This window comes from Phyllobates terribilis, unplaced genomic scaffold, assembly GCF_046119375.1.
Source record: "Phyllobates terribilis strain yellow unplaced genomic scaffold, ASM4611937v1 Scaffold_1__5_contigs__length_1240528914, whole genome shotgun sequence".
NCBI classification, from domain to species: Eukaryota; Metazoa; Chordata; class Amphibia; order Anura; family Dendrobatidae; genus Phyllobates; species Phyllobates terribilis.
The window spans coordinates 1,134,963,670-1,134,979,717 of record NW_027362761.1 but is presented as its reverse complement, the minus strand read 5'-3'; the positions used below and the strand labels follow the sequence as shown (position 1 = coordinate 1,134,979,717).

The following is a 16,048-nucleotide window of genomic DNA, read 5'->3' as shown; positions in this document are numbered from 1 at the left end:
CAGCCTGATGATTGGACGGTGCCTAGATTTGAGAAGATTCCATCAGGATCCACTTCAAAATAAGTGGCATGTTTTGTTTGTTTTTTTCTAGCAAGTATTTTCCAAGGTCATTTAAAGCTATAAAAAAAAAAAAAAAAAAATCAAACAGCAAAGTGGATTTCTCATAGAAATGAGCAGGAAGAGATTTCCCAGAGTTTCATGCAGTCTGTTTGGAGCGGAAACTGTCCAAATCCTTTTCAAAAACTCAGCAAACAGGCTCAGGGCTTGATTCATCAAGACCGGCGTTGTTCACACTGTTCTTGATGAGGAGATGTGCTGGAGTCAGACTCTCCTAATTCATGAAGAGTAAAGATGAGCGAAACGGAACTTAAAAGTTTGAGGTTCATACCGGACAGTTGATGTCTGGTGCTAAACGCCGAACACAGACCCGCTGCAATGTTCGGAGAGAGGGAGAGACAGGGAATATTTTGCAGTTCAAAATTTCTGGTCCCCATTCTCTTCTATAGGGTTTGGGTTCTGGTTCAAGTTTGGGTACAGTTCTGGCACCAGAAACCGAACTTTATTCCAAAGTTTGGGTTGGGTACTAGAACCCGAATTTCCACAGGTCCGCTCATCCCTAATGAAGAGGTGTACACAAATCCTTCTCCAGTCCCTGCTAGAGTAAGATTTGTGGTATAACAAACGCCACCATAAATTTGACGAGCGGTCGGCTGCTCCTATCCCAGCTCTATCCACTTTTGGCTCAGCTGGGCGAAAATGGTGCGAGAACGAAAAGAGTTGCATAATTTTAGCGCAAAGGTATGCAACTTTTCAAAGCTTTTTACGCCGAAATACTGGCGTAAAGCTATGATGAATCGGTTCCTCAGTGTGCACATAGCCATTCTCTCCAAAAAGCTCTTCAAAAAACTCCATGTGAACTTAGCTAGGTGCATGGAGCGGGTGTTTTTTTTTTTTCCCTTCTTCAGGACTCCACCTGAAGAAGTGCTGCAAAAGCCACCCATGAAATGACTTATGCACATAGGACGGAACATGTGTGCAGCAATGTCACTTCTTTGAACTGCTCCGAGGTTCGGAAACCTTGAAATGGTTAAAAGTAAGGACATTCTCATTCTTCGGACGGTGTCCGCCCGGAATCTGTCTGCTCTCTATATATCGCTGTACAGAGTGAAAGACGCCGACAATGGATCCGCCGCACGAACAACAGCAAAGCTGCCGGATTTTGCTCCAAAATACGTATTAAAAACTGCTTCACTTACTTTTTTGTTGTCTCTGAAAAGAGTGTGGCAAAAGTTGCAACGCGAACACCATGTGATAATGGCCTCCTATTCATTTCAATGAGGGGGGGAAAGTAACATGTCAATTCCTGGAGAATTTCTGCTCCAAATTTGATTCAGGGGGAAAAAGTGCCACATGCACAAAAACAGCGTCAGAAAACAGCAATTTTATTTTTGTTTAAAAGTGGATTTTTCAGTCAGAAAAATCTTTGACAAAAAAATTCCATGTAAATATTTCCTGATACTTAACCAATCTTGTATCACGCTATATCATGGGACCCCCCAGAATGTAAAAATCATTACCTGCTCATCCAGAGGAAAAGGAATTCTCCTTCTCCATGTCATCTTCATGAGACAGGCGATACGGAGATCAGACATTGCGGACGACCAGTGACACCTATAATCCCAGTATTAGGTCGGGCAGTCATGGGCCCCAGGCCTGGAGAAGATGGCGAGGTGAAGACTCTGCTCCAGGACCAGACCAGGGATGAGGAGGAGCACAGCTGGAGGCTTCTGCAGTGTTCGGCATGTGTTTACAGGCCTGTGATCCTGTGACTGAGCCAACACCTGGGATTCTCCATATATAAGTAGTACAGGCCAGTCATGGGGAAAGCATGCCAAGTGACAACGTGAGGACGGAGGCACAAACCTGCCGGCACAGTCATGTCAGTAAGTCCGACTCACTGAGGGACACATACAACATGTCCTACCCGACGCTGAAAGTACAGTTACCCCATGATGAATGCTCCCAGCGCAATGTCCTGCTGCAGTCTCATGGAGACATGATTGGAAGCTCTTCTGTCCTTGGACATCGAGTCCTAGAACAGCGGTCTACAACCTACTTTGTTCTACCCTTCAACATTTTGAAGTCTCAAGACAGGCAAGCATATAGAAGATATACTTAAAGGTGAAAATAGAATAATGAATAAGGCCACGTTCACACGTTCAGTATTCAGTCAGTATTTTACAGAAAGACAAAACCAGGAGTGGAACAATCAGAGGAAAAGTATAATAGAAACACGTCACCACTTAATACTGAACGTGTGAACGTGGCCTTGGATGCTAACAAAAAAAAAGGTGCAAAACACCCATAACTAAACAAAAAAAAAATGCAAAGGCAATAATGAATCGGGGCCTATATGTACATGGAACTGATACACTGCAAACTCTCCAAAGAAACCAGTCTTGCGAGTTTTTTTTAAATATTTTTTAATTGCAAACTGCTGCGGATTTGCAAAGTCTAAGGCTCTGCTCACACGTTGTGTTTTTGCTGTGTTTTTTTCTCTTCGCAGTAAAGAAGCTGCTTTAAAAAAAAAGAATGCTTTGCTGCGTTTTTCCAGTACACACAGTTTAGTGCCTGCTCCTTCTCCAGGTACACACAGTTTAGTGCCTGCCCCTTCTCCAGGTACACACAGTTTAGTGCCTGCCCCTTCTCCAGGTACACACAGTTTAGTGCCTGCCCCTTCTCCAGGTACACACAGTTTAGTGCCTGCCCCTTCTCCAGGTACACACAGTTTAGTGCCTGCCCCTTCTCCAGGTACACACAGTTTAGTGCCTGCTCCTTCTCCAGGTACACACAGTTTAGTGCCTGCTCCTTCTCCAGGTACACACAGTTTAGTGCCTGTTCCTTCTCCAGGTACACACAGTTTAGTGCCTGTTCCTTCTCCAGGTACACACAGTTTAGTGCCTGCTCCTTCTCCAGGTACACACAGTTTAGTGCCTGCTCCTTCTCCAGGTACACACAGTTTAGTGCCTGCTCCTTCTCCAGGTACACACAGTTTAGTGCCTGCTCCTTCTCCAGGTACACACAGTTTAGTGCCTGCTCCTTCTCCAGGTACACACAGTTTAGTGCCTGCTCCTTCTCCAGGTACACACAGTTTAGTGCCTGTTCCTTCTCCAGGTACACACAGTTTAGTGCCTGTTCCTGAGTTTTTTGCACCAAAACCGCAGCAAAAATTAATTTATTGCTTTCTATGGGTGCAAAAACGCTGTAAGAAGTGACATGCTGCAGTTTTAAAAAAAAACGCAGCAGTTTTCCAATTTAGTCAGGAAATAAAAACAAAAAAAAAACTGTGTGCATGAGATTTCTGATCTCTCAGTTTTTGCTGGTACTGTAAAAACGCAGCTTTAAATTTGCATTAAAAAATACTGCAAAAGCACAACGTGTGAACATTGCACCTTTAGGCTTTCACCCTGGCCGATAATCGGAAGGCAACATCCCCAGGAATGCTTGTTTCTAGAATAGACCTGTCGATTACTCGACAAACGAGCAAAGTCATCAGGTAAAATGTTTGGTTTTTTTAAGCCGGCTAAAAAATCATTGTTCTCGGCAGCTGAAAATAATGAGGATTGTGGTCACAGGATAATCATGAATGATCGTTCTGTGCACATGGGAAGTGCGGTCGGCCAGTCCAAAGCATCGATTGACAGACATGTAACCGATTGGCGGACACTTAATGCAGCCTTCTTCTCACAGCTGAGCGTTTGTATCCAGTCTAGACAGCCCTCTGCCGATTAAGATAGGATCAGCTGATAATATGAACTGCCAGACAGTTCTCTGATGTCAGCCAAAGATTAAAACAGGGACTGTAGAAATTGGATTTTTACTCGTCCCTTCCTGGATGTCCGACTAAAGAAAGCAGTTGCAGGGAAAAAAAAAAAAAAAAAAGTCTGACCGGTGGTGGAATGTGGATGAGAGTTGTTGGACTATGATCAATTTTGGAGACGATCCATGGCAATAACCGTGGCAGGTATCATTGGACTGTGCCGTCGCTGCGCTATCAGATTTCGTACCAGCATATAGCATCACCCTAAGCGGGGGGAAACCCATAATATCCCACGGCACACACAAGGGGAGGGGGCCCCATAATATCCCACGGCACACACAAGGGGGGGCCCATAATATCCCACGGCACACACAAGAGGGGGGCCCCATAATATCCCACGGCACACACAAGGGGGGGGCCCCATAATATCCCACGGCACACACAAGGGGGGGGCCCCATAATATCCCACGGCACACACAAGGGGGGGGCCCCATAATATCCCACGGCACACACAAGGGGGGGCCCCATAATATCCCACGGCACACACATAATATCCCATGGCACACACAAGGGGGGGCCCCATAATATCCCACGGCACACACAAGGGGGGGGCCCCATAATATCCCACGGCACACACAAGGGGGGGCCCCATAATATCCCACGGCACACACATAATATCTCATGGCACACACAAGGGGGGGGGCCCCATAATATCCCACGGCACACACAAGGGGGGGGCCCCATAATATCCCACGGCACACACAAGGGGGGGGCCCCATAATATCCCACGGCACACACAAGTGGGGGGCCCCATAATATCCCACGGCACACACAAGTGGGGGGCCCCATAATATCCCACGGCACACACAAGTGGGGGGCCCCATAATATCCCACGGCACACACAAGTGGGGGGCCCCATAATATCCCACGGCACACACAAGTGGGGGGCCCCATAATATCCCACGGCACACACAAGGGGGGGGGGCGAGCCATAATATCGCACGGCATACATGCGATCATGACATAATTTACAGCCATGAAGCCTTAGGGTCGGCGTTCATTGTCCTGCAGGCTATAAGGGGGCCCAAGCACACTGAGGAAAAAATTGGCCCAATACAATGCGCTACTAGAGATGTGGCTCCTTCAGACAAAAGGCACCGAATCATCATTTCATTTTTTTGTCTAGTTTTTGGCGTTTAAGTTGCACCTTATTCTTTTAAAGTATGTTATCCATTTGATTGTTTGGAGGGGCAGTGAGGATGTTTTTTCACCATTGTGGGTGGGGTTTCCTGATATTTTCGGCTTATTCATCAGTTGCCACTTTTTAAAAAGTCGCAACAATTTTTTGTGTGCAAATTTACATCAGTCCGTCCCCCACCGCCGGATCGATTTTATCTAGGACTAAATACAAAAATTCAATCAAAATGTCTGACTTTTGGCACTAAAGTAGTTGCAAGAAGGTTTAAAGACAAAAAAGGCAATCTTCACGAGCCACGTGTGCCATATTGAAGAATTTGGGGCAAAAACGACAATGAATGCCACAGGACAAAAAAAAAAAAAAAATAGAAAAGTGAATAAAAAAAAACCCCGCAAATGATGATTTGGGCCAGGAGTGGCATTTTCTTTTTTTACTGCATTTAAGGCCACGGCCCCACTATCAGTATTCGGTCAGTAATTTTTCTCAGGAGTGGGAGCCAAAACCAGGTGAGGAACAATCAGAGAAAAGGTATAATAGAAACAAGTCACCAATTCTGCATTTATCACCCACTCCTGGTTTTGGCTCCCACTCCTGAGAAAAAATACTGACCATGCAAAATTTTAATGGTAGGGGGTCAGCCTGTCAAAACAGACTATTAAACCATCAACCTTTTACATAGCCAATTGGCTCCTTTACAGTCACGGGTTGCTCAGTGTCAACGATCCTTAGATTTGGTTCACAGGACCGTTTTCTGTCCATCTGAGGAAATCTGTTCGATTATGCGGATCAGAGTCGAAAAAAAATGTTTTTCCACCTTCTCCATTACGTGAGTCTTTGAAAATCACACCGCACTAGGGTGACTCAGAGTGCAGTCAGATTTTTTTTCCCGGACACATAGTCATGAATGGGCAAGTGCCATCTGTTTCTTGGAGGCAAAACGTGCATGCTACGATCGTTTTTTTACTCAGACCACCCTGTCCAAGTGAAATAAAAAAATAAATCAAAAAAAAAAAAAAATCGGAAGTGTGCACAGCCCCATACAGTATGGGTAAGAGTGTGATCCGTCAAAACCACGGATAGCACGAGCCCTTAAGCCCATTTTTTTTTCCAACCAAGAAGGGCCACATCACTAATATGATAGGCATCCATCAATAAGGATATAACAGTTTTTCAGACCAAAAACTTGACGCATGTCTGTACAGGTTAGCGTCAAAACTTTACCAAAAACTATTTTATTGAGTGCTCCATATTGCGTACAAAGCTGGGTAACATTGACGAAAATGGCGCAGCACGTGGGAAAGGGACTGGCTGTGTACAGCATCTTATGGGCAATGCTCCATGGGGATACATACATACATACATACACTCCCAGAAAATGCAAGACCAATAAAACAACGATCCACTTCATAAAAAGGAAAATATCCATCTACTTGTATATACCACAGCAACAAAGATAGAAATCTTAAAAAGCATCAAATGCAATAAAAAAAAAAAAAATCATGTCATAAACCAGTAGTAAAATTTAACTCCATTCCTGCTGGACAAATGGATTTGTTTTATTAATTTCTATAGAACCAACATATTCCACAGCGCACATAAAATACCAGATTGAAAATACTTTGATGGGGGGTTTCTTTTGGGCTAGAAAGCTACGTGTTAATCTGGCTATATGTATCTTGTGGATCGCAGCCCTCCATAGGGTCAGGTTATAAGATTATTCCATAATGTCCTGAAAAACCCTAAAAGAAACCCGGCGTGACAAATCCAGCTCTGCGCTGCCCCATGCTGCTCCGACACCAACACTGCCTGCAACTTGCTAATTAATGAGCTTTTTTTTTTTCCTTTTTTTTTTTTTTTTTTTAAGAGACAGACAATTTAATTACATGTCTACGCACAGATGTGGCCCGGGCTGGAAAGAGCAATTCTCAACAAAAGCTGCATTTTATTCCTTACAGGGAGTCCTCCACCACCCCCCTCCATGTATGAAAACAAACTCACATCTACACCCCGTGCCTCTTACTGTACGTAAAACAGCTTACAAAAAAAAAAAAAAAAGTTTCAGTTTGGGCAGTGAAAGTTTGTAAACTTTAAAAGTTTACAATGTTGCAGAGCTGGATTTGCCATATTTTTTTATTTTTTTGCTGAAAAAAAAAAAAAATAATAATCCAGGTCTGCAGAGCACAATTAAGTCTGGTGGGGAGAATAAAGGATTCCTTTAAGGAGCAGGGTCAGGCAGTATATAGCTGGCATAGGCACAAGACAATAAGGAGTGTGTCTTGCTGCCACTCACCGATAAGCGGCTGGTGTTTAGGGTGTCCTCAATGCCCAGCAGGTCCTCAATGAAGGTCTCTTTCATGGTGGTCAGCACAGCCCCCCTATTCTAGGTTGCAGCTTGTATCCAGATGATCTAGTTGCTACATCAGTTCAGCACTGTGAAATGCAGCCTGGCTCAGCCAGCACCTCTCTCTCTCTGTCTCTCCCCCCTTTCCTATCTCCGCCCATGTTAAACACTCCAGCCTTCCCCCCTTACAGAACAGGACAATCGCTGACAACCATTCAAAGGATCCTCTTTTTAGAGAAAAAAAAAAACCAAGGTGCAGCCTTTGTTCTGATATTTTTAGCCATTGTACTCATTCCGCCCCCTTCCATACATCAGGTTTCCAGCCGCCTTCACCAGTGCAAGGGCTGAGATTAGTGGGGAGTAAGAACACTCATCAGCGTCATCATTATAATCCTAAATATTACAATCCGCGGTAAAAGTAGAAGCTAAATTTGAACTCTCCACCTTCCTAAAAAAGTTCATAATTAGGAATAAATCGGAAGCTGCCTGCAATTTCTAAGAGTCAGCAGGCGGGGGTGCAGGATCTGTGCTGCCGCTCCTCGTGCGTCACCGAGATTATGTGGAATTGGTAAGAAGTCGTAATGACCAAAAGCGCTTCTTTCATTACGGCAATTGGAGGGAATTAGTTACGTTTTACATGCGGCGGTCATGAGGTTATCAGTCATGAGGAGCAGTATTGGATACGGTTATATCCCAAAAGGGAAATGCATCTGAAAAAGAAAAGCTGAATCCACCGCTCAGAACGCCGATGTTTTCCTCGGTTCATTCATCACTGATTTGGTGAGGATTTTTACGCAGCGTTTTTACAATACATTTTGCTTTAATCTCATCCACATGCCGCGCTTTCCCTTATGTCACAATTTCAGACTGACAATCGCATTGTTCGCCCAGAGATAAGCTGCCGGCCAATGTGCCGGTCGGAGGATTTCTCGCAGGGAGCACTGGAGCGCTCACATCCCTGTGTTTGGGAGAGATTGCTGTCTGCAAAACGATCGCCCGCAGCATCGTTCAGCCAACAGCCATCTAATGTTTATGGCCAGCTTGCAGAGGTTGTCCAGGCTTGGGGTACCCTATGTGACTGCAGACTTGTAAATCCTCACACTGTACGCACAGTGCGTGCTGTCAGGATTCTCCGATTCCAGCATCGGGAGCTCTTGGTCATGAGACCGCAAGTATATGATTTGCATACTCCCGGCCACGTTCCAACTAGACATTTCTGGCCTCACTCAATTCACTTGTATTGAGCGACTCCGCACGTCTAGTCGGCATGTGACCGCGTGTATGCAAATTACATACTTGCGCTCCCAGCACCGAAGCATCCTGACGGATTCACAAGTCTGAAGTCACAGTGTGAATACAGACTTGTACCCAAAGGCCGGACAACCCCTTTAAGATTGGGACTATAGGGCGATTTTAGCCTCAACACAGGTCACACAGGCAAAGATCACTCAGTGCAGCATAATGCAAGTGAATGGAGATACATTGTGACCCGCGGCAAGCAACTCGCAAAATGTCAGCATCTGTTGGATTGTTTTGTGACTTGCTTGTCAGTTTCAGTAGCTTGCTGGTCGCAACGCAACCCTATTCTTCTGCGATACTCTGCACTGCAGCAACAGCAGCACAGAGCAATCTTAGGCTGCCCAACCTGTGTCACGCAGCATAAAAATTAGCTGCACAGTGTTTCCGTACACAGACCGTATAGTACCATTGTGTGAACATAGCCGTAGGGTTAGTGTACCCAACGTCTTTGTAGGTGGATTTCACCTGGAACCTACCTGAAAAAGTGCTACGAAGAATGAACAGCAATGTAAAAACGACTTGCTGTGCACATTTACTGTCCCTTTTCACAACTTTGAACCGGCTCAGGCTTTGAAAGCTAGGAAACGGTTAAAAAGGAGCAAGTTCATTTTTGGGACGGCTTCTGTTTAGAAGTTATTTAAAGTTTAATTTGCAAAGAAAGACGCCAGTGGCGGAGTCATGGAAAAACGGCAATGAAGAAAATTCAGAAATATTACCGTTTTTTCTGAATCAATTTAGTCTTGGAAAACTCGGCAGGCTCGTCTGCGTCTAAAAAAGACGCCAGGTGCACAGAGCCTTAGACAGAGGAGCAACAAGAAATCTGGCACCAGACCCATTCATTAAATAGGATAGGTACACAATACCGGCCAGATGCAAAAAAAAAAAGAGTGGAATACACCTTTAAGCCAGACCCCGCTAGCATACAAGGTGACAAATACATTAAAAGGAACAAATTTGTTGCATCTTTTGCCCGCTCACGTTCCAGAAAGTCACGTTCCAGCCGCTGCCACGAGGGCTTGTTGATTCCCCCAGCTACAAAAACAAAGGAGGGTTTCTGAAACAGTGATCAGCTGAATGTCAGACAGGAGCGTGGGGCCAGGATCCAATGGTATCTTAATACATGCGACTATCACAGTACCATGTTGCACCCTTTTACACCTTCTTTGCAGGTTTTTTTGCTGCGGTTTTTGGTGATTCAAACCAACTTTGCTAAACAAATGTACTGTAGACAGAACACACAAGTAATAAAAAAAAAAAAAAAAAAGGCGTTTTGAACTCATTTTTACTGCTATGAGAGCAGGTTTTGGCTGCAGAAAAATACGCTGCATGTGACGTCTTTTTCAGGCAGATTCCGCCTGAAACCTACCTAAAAAAAAAAGCACTAAAAAATCATCAAGTATAAAAAAGAATGAACATATGCACTGCAATGTCAAAACGACTTGCTGTGCACATGTAAAGTCTTTTGTTACTGCTTTTAACTCGAAAGTCATGAAGCAGCTAAAATAAGTGACCCGACCATTCTTCAGCCTGTTTGGAAGCTGTCACAATGTTATATATGGAATAAAAAAAAAAAGAGTTGGCTACTGCAAAAATGGGGTACAAGTCTGCAGACACTCTATGTGACTGCAGACTTGTGAATTCTCACGGTGGGTACAGTCAGGATTCTCCGGTACCGGCACCAGAGGGAGCGGGCGCATGACCACAAGTATGTAGTTTGCATACAGTACAGACCAAAAGTTTGGACACACCTTCTCATTTAAAGATTTTTCTGTATTTTCATGACTATGAAAATTGTACATTCACACTGAAGGCATCAAAACTATGAATTAACACATGTGGAATTATATACTTAAGAAAAAAGTGTGAAACAACTGAAAATATGTCTTATATTCTAGGTTCTTCAAAGTAGCCACCTTTTGCTTTGATGACTGCTTTGCACACTCTTGGCATTCTCTTGATGAGCTTCAAGAGGTAGTCACCAGAAATGGTTTTCACTTCACAGGTGTGCCCTGTCAGGTTTAATAAGTGGGATTTCTTGCCTTATAAATGGGGTTGGGACCATCAGTTGTGTTGTGCAGAAGTCTGGTGGATACACAGCTGATAGTCCTACTGAATAGACTGTTAGAATTTGTATTATGGCAAGAAAAAAGCAGCTAAGTAAAGAAAAACGAGTGGCCATCATTACTTTAAGAAATGAAGGTCAGTCAGTGCGAAAAATTGGGAAAACTTTGAAAGTGTCCCCAAGTGCAGTTGCAAAAACCATCAAGAGCTACAAAGAAACTGGCTCACATGAGGACCGCCCCAGGAAAGGAAGACCAAGAGTCACTTTTGATTCTGAGGATAAGTTTATCCGAGTCACCAGCCTCAGAAATCTCAGGTTAACAGCAGCTCAGATTAGAGACCAGGTCAATGCCACACAGAGTTCTAGCAGCAGACACATCTCTACAACAACTGTTAAGAGGAGACTTTGTGCAGCAGGCCTTCATGGTAAAATAGCTGCTAGGAAACCACTGCTAAGGACAGGCAACAAGCAGAAGAGACTTGTTTGGGCTAAAGAACACAAGGAATGGACATTAGACCAGTGGAAATCTGTGCTTTGGTCTGATGAGTCCAAATTTGAGATCTTTGGTTCCAACCACCGTGTCTTTGTGCGACGCAGAAAAGGTGAACGGATGGACTCTACATGCCTGTTTCCCACCGTGAAGCATGGAGGAGGAGGTGTGATGGTGTGGGGGTGCTTTGCTGGTGACACTGTTGGGGATTTATTCAAAATTGAAGGCATACTGAACCAGCATGGTTACCACAGTATCTTACAGCGGCATGCTATTCCATCCGGTTTGCGTTTACTTGGACCATCATTTATTTTTCAACAGGACAATGACCCCAAACACACCTCCAGGCTGTGTAAGGGCTATTTTACCAAGAAGGAGAGTGATGGGGTGCTACGCCAGATGACCTGGCCTCCACAGTCACCAGACCTGAACCCAATCGAGAGGGTTTGGGGTGAGCTGGACCGCAGAGTGAAGGCAAAAGGGCCAACAAGTGCTAAGCATCTCTGGGAACTCCTTCAAGATTGTTGGAAGGCCATTTCTGGTGACTACCTCTTGAAGCTCATCAAGAGAATGCCAAGAGTGTGCAAAGCAGTCATCAAAGCAAAAGGTGGCTACTTTGAAGAACCTAGAATATAAGACATATTTTCAGTTGTTTCACACTTTTTTGTTAAGTATATAATTCCACACGTGTTAATTCATAGTTTTGATGCCTTCAGTGTGAATGTACAATTTTCAAAGTCATGAAAATACAGAAAAGTCTTTAAATGAGAAGGTGTGTCGAAACTTTTGGTCTGTACTGTATATGCGGCCTCGTGGGGACCAGATATGCACAGCCTCGCACAATACAAGTGAATTGAGTGAGGTCAGAAACGTCTACTCGGAATGTGTCTGGGAGTGAGCAAATCATAAACTTGCAGTCACATGACTGCCCACTCCTGGCGCCGGAGAGTCCTGACAGCATGCACTTTGCGCGCTGTGGGGTTTCAAGTCTGCAGTCACGTAGACTTGTACCCCAAGCCTGGACAACCCATTTCAAGCCTTATATACAAGAACTAGTAATGGCCAAAACGAGAGAAATTGGCCATAGTAACCAATCAGATCACGGCTATTATACTCTGAACTGCTGATTGGCTGTGATGGGTAATATACACCCTTTACCTGTCCAGGCTAGTAGACACCCATAGTGGTGGTAGAGACCTCGAGCACAATAACAGGCAGAAAAATAGGATTTTTATATTTTTTGAAGAGAAATCTGAAAAGACTTGTTCAGTTCTGTTACTACGAGAGCTTATCTCAGCGAGTCTCATCCGGAAAGCATTCTTACAAAGTGACTTCATAAATATGTCAGGATCGAGAAGGGAAGCAAGAGACGCACCCAAGACACTAAAGGGGAAAATATCCTCTAGTGTAAAAAGAGCTGAGCAGCAAATCATTAGGATTACATGTGTATCTTCCATTACGTAACAAGGGTATAAACATGGTCCTCATGTAGCAGAGCTGAATCTGTCACCTCATTTCTGTACATTGTGATACCTTAATTCTGGGCTGATTTATCAGGCCTGTCTGAAAAATAAACTTTGTTCCCTGTAACAACCAATCACAGCGCAGATTTCATTGTACTATAGCTGTTTAAAATTTTAAACCTAAGTTCTGAATGGTTGCTATGGGCAACAACAACAGTTTTTATTTAAGGCAGCTTTGATAAATGACTCCCACTGAGTTTATTCTAGTTTTATTTTATTTTTATATCCAACAGGTATTAGGACAAAGATCTTTCTGTGTCTGAATTAAATCAAAGAGTTAAAAATAAATAAGAATTCACTGGAATATATTCACTGTCAAAAGGCTGTTGTGGTCCCGTGTTGATCCTAATCTATCAATACATATATACACACACACACACATATATATATAATATATATATTTTTTTAATAACTAGATTTTCTTACACAGAACTTAAACATTTTCACAAATTCTCTACCTTACCATACAGTCTCCTCACGGATTCCCATTTTTCACCATACTGTCTCATGATACATTCCAGACACTCCCCCTCCATATAGTCTCCTCACATTTCCACACACTCCCCATACATTTCCCCCGTTTCCCATACTATCTCCTCACACATTTCTCCCCTTCCCATACTGTCTCCTCACAAATTTCTCCCCTTCCCATACTGTCTCCTCACACATTTCCCCCTTCTCATACTGTCTCCTCACACATTTCCCCCCTTCCCATACTCTCTCCTCACACATATCCCACCTTCTCATACTGTCTCCTCACACATTTTCCCCCTTCCCGTACTGTCTCTTCACAGATCCCTCTCCCCATACTGTCTCCTCACACATCCTGCTCCCCATACTGGAAACCATTTGTCTCTGGCACAGTTTGCCTGTTATAGCCTCTGTATTGCACTGTCTTTTGCTAAAAGCAAAATTAGTTAACTGAGAATCTGTCAGTGAGCCTGATAGGTAAAAGAATTATAAACTCTCTGTCTTTTTCTGATCCCTCAGCTGATTTATGACCACAGCGTAAAAGTTACTCCAGTAATACTACTGGTGAGGTGCACACTACAAAGAAGATGCGAGTCCCTCCTAATGAATTCGGCCCAACTTTCATTGTCCTAATGAATAGGGGTCAAAAGAGCCTGTAAAAGCCAAACAGTGCAAAATTTTTAATGAAACCCAATTTCAAAAAATATTTTTTAGCCTCAAATGCATTTAAAAAAAAAAAAAAGTCCCCAAAATTGGACAACGCTTTTAAGCTATCAGGAGTAGCATTCTGTAATGAGGGAGCCTTGTCTATATTTTATTCTCCCCTTGGTTTGGCCAGCATAAAGACTGAAAGGTTCCCTTTAAAGAAAAATAAACTTTAAACTTTGGGTTCCGGAATTAAGCTAGAGGTCTCAGACAGTGCACCAAATCCTAAACTAGGAAAGCAAAAAAAAAGAGAAAAGGAAAACTTCCCTGATTTATTCAATTCAACATGTATGAAAAGCAATCAGCAGGGGGTGCAGGTCAGCCTGTGACCTGTGACCTCCTGCAGGCATGCAGCATTGCAGGAACACAAGGAGATCCATAGTCACACATAGCCCTGTATTGTGTATGTATTGTATGTTTTTGTATACACACCCTTAATCTCATGCACCATTATTTCTTTTTGCTGTCCCCCCCAACAGACACTTGCTTCACCTGCCTCCATAGGAAATAACATGCAGAAATTACATATCAAGGGCCCTAGACTCTCTGTGCTTTATAATAAAATTAGCAGTACACATCCGAAACCGAAGCATCCAGACGTATACAGGACAACACTCCAGGGGGTGATTCATCATGATGGGAATTTTTTAAATCAGTTTTGTTTGCTGCAGCGAAACCAATATTTGCACAATGGTCGATACCTTCGGCTCATCTATACATATAACACTTCCGTCGAGAGCTTTTTTTTTTCTTTTATAGTGCCACCCTTCTACTGGGTGACTAAACACTCCGAGCCTCATCTCCCCTTTTTAAAAAAAAAAAAAAATTTGATATGGCCGAGACAAAGTCACAAAAAGTTGCACATTTTTGAGCAAAAAAATAAATAAATGGTGACAAATTTTTGTGTTTTTGAAAACTGGCATAAATGCCTTCATAAAGTCCAACGACATAATTTAGAAAGATTATATTTGGATATTTTAAATACCCCTTTAGTTAAAGGGAACCTGTCATGTCCAACAAGCAGTCCAGTCTGTGGGCAGCTTGTTATAAAGCAGATTGATATAATGATTCTCTTTTCCCCACAGATGATATAACTTTAATTTTTTTATTTAATTTCTACTCATTCAGGGCTTAGGAGTCCAGTGGGTTGTCCTACTCTGTGAAAGTTATCTCTGATAGGACCGCCCACTGGACTCATAAGATCAGAATGTGAAGAAATTAAAGGGAATCTGTCATCAGGTTTTTGCTACCCCATCTGAGAGCAGTGACCCTGATTCCAGTTATGTGTCACTTACTGGGCTGTTGCTGCAGTTTGGATAAAATCCCTCTTTTCTCTGCCACAGATCTAGCTGTGCTCTTAATGCTGAGCCCTGTATAACTCCGCCCACACCACTGATTGGCTGCTTTCTGTGTACACTGTGTATAGGTAGAAAGTTGTCAATCAGTGGTGGAGAACTACACGGCAGCAGATTTGCTAGTCTGCTAGTGATAATCTGCCGCTGATACAACAGTGTGTTTATAAAAAGTACAGCAATAAGCCTAGTAAGTGATACATGGCTGGAATCAGGGTCTCTGCCCCTAAATCAAGCTGCTCTCGAATTAGGTAGCAAAAATCTGGTGATAGATTCCCTTTAAAATTAATTAATTTCTGCCCCTTCTGGGCTTAGGAGTCCAGTCTGCATACAGAGATAATGGATAAGGAACGCCCACTGGACTCCTAAGCCCAGAATGAAGAGGGATATTAATAAAAAAGTATACAAGCTAAAATGAATCTTTTCCCATAAAACTAGATCTTTTCTTCTGAGCCTTTTTCTGGAAGACATAAAAGACAAAATCAATTTGTCTTGATAGAAAGTACAACAAGAACAGCGATGGTCAGAGGTATGCACAGTACTTTCCAGTGCAAAGAAACAAAAATAAACTTTGATTCTCTTAATTTAAAGGTAGAAAAATTAGGAAAGTGATAGTTTCAATGTGTTCAGTTTTCACTTCTCATTGTGCACATAAGAGGTGTTAGTAATGAGATGAGCAACTTCTCTGACATCACCGACTATTTATACCGAATTACCAGCATGGTGGCATCACCCTAATTAACCCAACCCAAAATGCCCCAACTACCTACCAATGGACACAAGTGTT

General features: G+C 43.2%; 1 protein-coding gene across 3 annotated transcripts in view; it reads right to left on the bottom strand.

Moving 5' to 3' along the window:
• The window catches only part of RGS12 (regulator of G protein signaling 12), a 169,659-nt gene that overhangs the window by 90,845 nt on the left and 62,766 nt on the right, over positions 1-16,048 (bottom strand). Inside the window, exon 1 of one of the 3 annotated variants that reach the window (XM_073647590.1) lies at positions 7,309-7,519. The exons of the other annotated variants lie outside the window; for them this stretch is intronic. Coding sequence (XP_073503691.1) covers positions 7,309-7,374 — 66 coding nt within the window. The 5' untranslated portion in view covers positions 7,375-7,519. Of the gene's footprint in view, positions 1-7,308; positions 7,520-16,048 lie in introns of those variants that run through there. 3 annotated transcript variants of the gene reach the window in all.